The sequence below is a fragment of the Anomaloglossus baeobatrachus genome, chromosome 4 (assembly GCF_048569485.1).
Source record: "Anomaloglossus baeobatrachus isolate aAnoBae1 chromosome 4, aAnoBae1.hap1, whole genome shotgun sequence".
Classification (NCBI taxonomy): Eukaryota; Metazoa; Chordata; class Amphibia; order Anura; family Aromobatidae; genus Anomaloglossus; species Anomaloglossus baeobatrachus.
This window is the reverse complement of record NC_134356.1, coordinates 449,216,793-449,224,641: the sequence shown is the minus strand read 5'-3', so window position 1 is coordinate 449,224,641 and position 7,849 is coordinate 449,216,793. Positions and strand designations below refer to the sequence as shown.

The following is a 7,849-nucleotide window of genomic DNA, read 5'->3' as shown; positions in this document are numbered from 1 at the left end:
GAGGGCTTGGATATGTGGCTTGAAAGAAAGATCAGAGTCTAGGAATACTCCCAGGCAGCGAGCACGAGGAACCGGGGAGAGTGGGCAGCCATTGACATTGATGGATATGTCAGGTGCGGGAGTTGAGTGATGGGGGGGGGGGGACAATGAATTCTGTTTTGTCCATGTTCAATTTTAAGAATCGGGCAGAGAAAAAGGATGAAATAGCAGACAGACATTGTGGGATTCTGGTTAGTAGGGCGGTGATGTCAGGACCAGAGAGGTAGATCTGCGTTTCATCAGCGTAGAGATGATACTGAAAGCCGTGGGACTCTATGAGCTGTCCCAGGCCAAGGGTTTAAATTGAGAACAGCAGGGGTTCAAGAACTGAACCTTGGGGGACCCCGACAGATAGGGGGCGAGATGAGGAAGTGGTGTGAGTGGGAGACGCTGAAAGTTCGGTCGGTTAAGTATGAGGAGATCCAAGATAGCATCAAGTCTGTGATGCCCAGAGACGAGAGAATTTGTAGTAGAAGGGAGTGGTCTACTGTGTCAAAGGCAGAGGACAGGTCCAGAAGGAGGAGGACAGAGTAGTGTCGCTTGGATTTTGCGGTTAGTAGGTCGTTAGTGACTTTTGTTAGGGCAGTTTCAGTGGAATGATAGGGTCGGAAGCCAGATTGTAGTCTGTCAAAGAGGGAGCAGGAAGAGAGGTAAGAGGACAGTTCAAGATGGACATGCTGTTCCAGTAGTTTTGAGGCATAAGGAAGAAGTGATATGGGGCGATAGTTTGACACAGAGGAAGGATCAAGGGAGGGCTTTTTGAGGATGGGTATGATGGAGGCATGTTTAAACCATGAAGGAAATACATCAGTTGTTAATGATAGGTTGAAGAGATGGGTTAGGGTTGGGATGAAGACTGTGGTGAGATTGGGGATGAGGTGAGATGGGAGTGGATCGAGCAGGCAGGTTGTGAGATGTGATCTTGAGATTAGAGTGGAAAGATGATCTTCTGTCATGGTGGAGAAGCTGGATTTGGAGGAAAAAGCCCGCTTTACACGCTACAAGATATCTTACCCTCCTAACTGGGGAGGTCGGCACCCTAATTTATGGTATTGGCGCCTCCACTTCTCGTCATTTGTCTTAGTTGCCCTATATCACCCTGTCATAGCATACTCACAAGTGAAGTAAACTTCCGTGCTCGTATCATAGAGTGCAGTCCCCAAATATAAGTAATGATACGAGATTGACATTCACATATCTTTATCATTTCTTCCAAAATTTTATTTCCCCAAAATTAACAGTCACAAATACAAAGACTTGTTTCGGCTTGTATCCTCAAGCCTTTCTCAAATAGTAAACTTGAGGATAAAAGCCGAAACACGTCATTGTATTTGTGGCTTCTAATTTTGAGAAAATAAATATTGTAAGAATAGATAAAGAAATATGAGTGACAATCTCGTGTTATTCCTGTCAGAGCATAGCGAGAATAAATTGCAATAACTGCCAAAGATAAATAATATGATAATAAAATGCAAAATGTACATGGACTCCTAATCAGATACACCAGGTTACATATAGGGTCAATAATGATATAAGGGATATCAAAAATGATTTATCCTATCATAAGCTTCTAAATCAAAGCATGATCCTCTCCCTTCGGAAACTGCGTCAGAGGGCAGTATTCTAAAAGAACGACCCCTAACACACCTCCAAGATGACCACTGCCTTGCTAAAGAAACTGAGGGTAAAGATGCAAACAGAGGAAAGGAAAATTTCAAAGTAATAGATTGAGGAAAGTTATAACTTAATCACAAAAACATGGGCACCAACCTCTCACATGTTTCTGGCACACAATGCGCCCTTAGTCATCAATAAAAACAATGCAAAGATGGACATGTGACGCACCCCAGGGCTTTGGGGTACTCTGTCTCTGGCTGTAATTTACTGGGACAGTTCACTTGGTTGCCATTGCCCGGTCCCATGACCCTGGGGGTCACTTAAAAGGGGTTTTGTACAAGGGAAAAATAAAATAAAGAGTTTTTTGTGACACCACTTGCGGTATGTGGCTATATGGGGAAAGCCGCCGCTGCAAAGTCGCTCACTGCCGGGGCTGGTGGTATTGGGCAGCTTAGGTGTGATGGCTCTCCGCAAGTAGAGCTAGGCCCCAGGGGAGGATGATGGTGGTTGTAGTATATTGGTGCAGAGGTGCAGGAAGAATTCAGACAACACAGGGCTGCGGTTTAACTTGTGCTTTAGGCTACTTTCACACATCAGTTTTTTGCCATCAGGTTCAATCCGGAAAAAAACGGGTAAAACGGATCCGGTACCGCATCCGTTTATCCCCCATAGACTTGCATTGTTGCCGGATTGTACCTGATGGCTTTGCGTTGCATCCGTTTTTTTCCGGATGCGGCAAAATAATTGAATGCGGCGGCCGGATAGAACGTATCATGTAACGTTTTTTGTCCCCTTAAAAAAACCGCATTCTGCCGGATCCGGCGCAATACGGCATTGTATACAATGGGTGTCTATGCATGCCGGATCCGGCGCAATGCGGTTTAAACCGGATGCGGTGACCGCATCCGGTTTGTTAAACAGAGCATGCGCAAATTTTTTTTTTTCCTCATCACAAAACTTATAAAAGGATCCAGCACATTCTACACACTTCCTGCCGGCTCCTGACTTCAACTTCTGCTGTCCTCCAGTCCAGTGCTCCAGGGAAGAGGTATGTCCACAGTACTGTCCACAGATCACTGCTGTGAGCTGCGTACATGTACTTAGACATTTTTTTTTCTTTTTTTGCAGGTGCAGTGTTGCGGTACATTTCTGGGCAGCCTGTTGCTGGGTCCTTTTATCTTCCGTGGCAGTGCAAGAGTGTTCCTGAGGTAATGTCCACAGTACTGTCCACAGATCACTGCTGTGAGCTGCGTACATGTACTTAGACATTTTTTTTTCTTTTTTTGCAGGTGCAGTGTTGCGGTACATTTCTGGGCAGCCTGTTGCTGGGTCCTTTTATCTTCCGTGGCAGTGCAAGAGTGTTCCTGAGGTAATGTCCACAGTACTGTCCACAGATCACTGCTGTGAGCTGCGTACATGTACTTAGACATTTTTTTTTCTTTTTTTGCAGGTGCAGTGTTGCGGTACATTTCTGGGCAGCCTGTTGCTGGGTCCTTTTATCTTCCGTGGCAGTGCAAGAGTGTTCCTGAGGTAATGTCCACAGTACTGTCCACAGATCACTGCTGTGAGCTGCGTACATGTACTTAGACATTTTTTTTTCTTTTTTTGCAGGTGCAGTGTTGCGGTACATTTCTGGGCAGCCTGTTGCTGGGTCCTTTTATCTTCCGTGGCAGTGCAAGAGTGTTCCTGAGGTTGAGGTCCTGTTGTGCGTGGCCTGTAATCAAAAAAATGTCGTCTTCTGGTAGCCCGCCCTTCGGTTCACAAACTGAGGTATTTTTTTTTTTTTTGTTTTTTTTGTAAAAAATACAAAAAAAAACATTTTTTTAAATCAACGACATTTACACAGGTGGCCGAAACATCACAGGAGATGCTGCCAGAAGAGGACGGAAGGGGTGGAGAAAGACACGGAGCGGGCGATCATAGTGTAAGTTTCATACAGGAATTGTTTACCACAGCACACCAAACATATAAGTAAATAATTTTTTTTTGTTTTCTTCACTAAAGGCTTCAACTTCTAGGGCTCATGATAGAGCTCCCCCAAGACCGTCCCAGGGTCGTCGTCGAGGTGGCGGTGGTCATAGTGTAAGGTTTTTTTTTTTTTTTATTTTTTTTTTTTTCATGTCAGTGTGAATTTTTGTCTATTTTTTTTTTTAATTTCTTTTTTCTTTGAACAGGCATCCCAGCGTGCTCCCGATTCTGACGGTGAGGAGGCCGGATTTATCAACATCGACCTCCTCATCGATGAAGTTAGAGAGAGGGAGCCGCTGTGGAACATGGCTGACCGCCGCCACGCTGATTCGATCGTAACCCGTCGACTCTGGGACGAGGTATGCCACGCAGCGGTAGAAGGTTGGGGGGAGCTCAATTCTCGTGGCCAGAAGAAACAGCGTAAGTATTCACAGTTCAGTAGGTTATGCTGCATGATGTAATGTGTTGTATAATAACCACTTTCTGCTTTCCACTTTCAGGTGACAAACTTCAGAAGCGGTGGCGGTCTATCAGGGATCGCTTCAAAAAGGAGTTAAATCAAGAGATGCAGGCCCCGAGTGGATCCGGAGGACGCAGATCGAAGTACCGTTACTTTAGAGCGTTGTCGTTCCTCCGGACAACTATGGTGTGCAGAAGGTAAATATTCCACACAATATGTACAAAGTATAATATTTTATGTCTGTTTTTTTTTGCTTTTTTTTTTTAGTCAGGGCCAATGTATAGCAATTAAATTAATTATTGTTTTGTTTTTCCTCTTTTTAACAGCACCGTCTGCAGCACTCAGGAGCCTGCATCGAACCCGACAGGAGCGATCCCTGAACAGTCCGCCACTGGTGAACACACGCACAGACCCCACCCATCTGAACCTTCCCTTCAATCTACATCTGTCCCATCCACCTGCGCTGGAGCTTCCCGTGAGACTTCATTACCTGAAGCTGCTGGTGATGAGATAGCTTTTCCCCTACCCCACCCCTCTGACACTGCTGCCCTCAGTAGAACACCTTTGGGTTCTGGGCGTCAGCGTCATAGGGGTCAGGAAAAGAGCTATGCGCCAGAGTTCTTGCATCTAAATGCAGCCTTCCAGAACGCCATTCAATTATTATCCGAACAAAATCGTGCATCTTTTAGCTTCCTAAATGCAAATATGGAAAAAAATACACACGAATTGTGCACGCGTCTGGACAGGCTGCATTTAGATGCAAGTAAATCTCCCAATCATTGTTTTTTTCAAGCCGTACTAGAGCGCATGGAAAAGCTATCTCTTGACCAGCAGATGCATGTAATGCAAGCCACACGGAAGGCTCTGGGGCAGGTTGACTCCCAACCACCTCCACCCACCCCTACAAGACCACCTGCCCCCCCTCCAGCCATTGTCCCTACTCCCCCTGCTGCCCAGTACCAGCCTGCTGCCCAGTACCAGCCTGCTGCCCAGTACCAGCCTGCAGCCCAGTACCAGCCTGCAGCCCAGTACCAGCCTGCTGCCCAGTACCAGCCTGATGCCCAGTACCAGCCTGCGGCCCAGTACCAGCCTGCGGCCCAGTACCAGCCTGCGGGCCAGTACCAGCTCCCAACCACATCTGCCCCTACACTTCCTACCCACTACCACATCTCGCCTTCCACAACCATCATGACCCCAACTCAAACCACTAATTCACCCGCCACCTCTTCTGTCTCCCAATCCCTCCACTCCACCCCTCAATCCTTACCAAATCCCATCCCATCTCCTGGTTTCCCTCTTGGTTTCTCTACCACACCTTCATCTTCTGTTACTTCCCCACCACCACCACCAACACCACTTTCCACCCTCAATACTCCAACTGTGCGTGTGTTCCCACCTGTCAGCCCCTCCAGTACTATCTCCACCCCAAGCCCAAGATTTACAAATTTATAATTTATTTATCTATGTAATAAAAAATAAAAGTTTTTGGTTGAAAAGTATTTATTTGTTCTTGTTTTTTTTGGTGTGAATATTATTTAGCAAGTTAAGTTAATAATAAGGTAATACAAAAACATAACATGTTGTAATTTGACGGGGTAAAAATTACAAATTTTTAAAGCGAGTGAAAGATTAAAATTAACAAGGTTAACAAGATATTATTTAATTTATTTATAATTATTTTTATTTGTTATAAAACTGAAGAAAAATCTTACACCATTTGATCTTGCCAATCTACTCTACCTTCTGGGGACACAAAATAGTTAGCATATATGTCACGGATTGTTGAACAGGCAACACTACTCCTAAATCCAGGACTGGTGTAGTCTGACAAAGAGGTGGATTCCAAACTCTGGTCATCCAACGACAAAGGTTCCTTTGTTAAAACAAAATTGTGCAGTACCACACATGCTTTCACTATTTCATCAACAGTTTCAATGTTTAAATTAATGGCTGTTAACAAGACTCGCCATTTGCTGGTTAGTATCCCAAAGGAGCATTCCACCATTCTTCTGGCTCTGGATAATCTGTAATTATATATTTTTTGTGTTTGCGTCAATCCACGGCTTGCATATGGCTTCAATAGATGTTGGGATAGTTGAAAGGCTTCGTCGGCCACAAAAACAAAGGGCATTGGGGGCTCACATGTGCCAGGAAGAGGTCTTGCAGGAGGGAAATCAAAAGTATTCCCATAGATTCGCCGCCCCATTGGGGACATTTTAAAGACCTGAGAGTCATTGGATCTCCCATATGCGCCAATGTCCACTGAGATGAATTTGTATTCCGCATCCGTTATTGCCATTAGGACAATTGAAAAATACTTTTTATAATTGTAGTATTCTGACCCCGAAGCAGCAGGTTTCACAATTCTGATATGTTTGCCGTCCACTGAGCCAAGGCAATTTGGAAACTGACAAATGTTATAGTATTGTTCAGCAATTGCAAGCCATCTTTCCCTGGTGGGCTGGGGGATGAAATCCTCATGGAGGCAATCCCACAAGGCTTGGCAAGTGTCTCTAATGATTCCCGAGATGGTGGAAATTCCTAGTCGAAACTGGTAGTGGAGGGATGAAAGCGACTCTCCAGTTGCAAGGAATCTGTAAAGGAAAGACAATAATTATAAAAAAATAATAGCAAACACATTACAGTTAAAAGTCAATTTACAGGAGGATACAATTTAAAAAAAAAAAAACTTACCTAAGCGTAACCAGCAAACGCTCCTCGGGTGTTATAGAGAACCGGCTGTAGGTGTCCGTTTTACGGATGTTGTCCGCAACAAGGCCAAGGAGGACGTCAAAATTATTCACTGCCATCCGGACATAGCTTGTGAATTTTTCATGGTTTCCACGGAGCTCCAGGTATAGGGTTGAAAACACCCCACGTGTCAGTCTCTGGGCAGTCAGGGGATGGATCCAAAAGCGTCGATGTCGCTGACGCCTCAGTCGCTGTCGCTCCTTTTCTCTGACGATGATAGCCAAGCGATTTGCCTCAAATATAAAATCTGCAGCGATCTTTGTGTAATTTGCAAGAATAGCATCCATGGTTTCTGCTTGTCTCTGTCTTCATTCTGTAATATATGCTTCAAAATACTGTATATATACTATATGTTCCCAATAGCCAATCAGAATACGGAACTCGTTAATTGTTTGTTTAGTGTTAAAAAAACGGATCCGTTAAAAAACGGACATAACGGATGCAAAACGGATGCAAACCGGACCCACCGGATCCGTTTTTTAACGGATCCGTCCTAAACGGATCCGCAAAAAAACGGATCCGGTGGGTCCGGTTGGCTCCGGTTTGCACAACAAAAACGGAAACGTTGGATACGGCAAAAAAAAGGACTGTGCCTGAATACAGAAAACTGATGTGTGAAAGTAGCCTTAGGCTAAGTTCACACATCCTGTGTTTTCAATCCGTCAGGTCCGTCAGCAACGGATCAGTCATTTTCAAGATGTCAACTGATGCAACTGATGTGTTTTTCACAGGATTCCTTTCACAGGAATCCTGTGAAAAAACGGATCAGTTGCGTCCGTTACATCCGCTGTGCGTCCGTTTTTTGACGGATCAGTCATGATCCGTCTGTGTTTGGGACAGCCCAGTGGGCGTGCCAAGCATGCTGGGCATGCTCAGTAGAGCATGACGGAATCCTGCGCTGGATTCCGTTGTAAGACGGATTACGACGGAATCCAGCACCATAGACATGCATTACAAGCTTGACGGATGGCGACGGATTCCTGCGCGGCGCGTTAATTTTGACGGCCCGAAAAA

The 7,849-nt window shown here is 45.1% G+C and overlaps 1 protein-coding gene across 1 annotated transcript; it reads left to right on the top strand.

The window, feature by feature from the left end:
• Positions 1-3,271: 3,271 nt before the first annotated feature.
• LOC142303822 (uncharacterized) lies at positions 3,272-5,576 on the top strand. The gene is made up of 6 exons (XM_075345585.1): positions 3,272-3,426; positions 3,503-3,580; positions 3,661-3,738; positions 3,831-4,044; positions 4,125-4,281; positions 4,411-5,576. Exons 1-6 carry the CDS (start codon positions 3,385-3,387, stop codon positions 5,534-5,536), a joined length of 1,695 nt encoding a protein of 564 aa, XP_075201700.1. The 5' UTR covers positions 3,272-3,384; the 3' UTR covers positions 5,537-5,576.
• Positions 5,577-7,849: the final 2,273 nt, after the last annotated feature.

Coding starts and splice junctions, on each gene's coding strand:
- LOC142303822 (XM_075345585.1), top strand. CDS start 3,385: ATGTCGTCTTCTGGTAGCCCGCCCTTCGGTTCACAAACTGAG. Junction 3,581..3,660: donor ACGGAGCGGGCGATCATAGT/GTAAGTTTCATA, acceptor TCTTCACTAAAG/GCTTCAACTTCTAGGGCTCA. Junction 4,282..4,410: donor ACAACTATGGTGTGCAGAAG/GTAAATATTCCA, acceptor TCTTTTTAACAG/CACCGTCTGCAGCACTCAGG.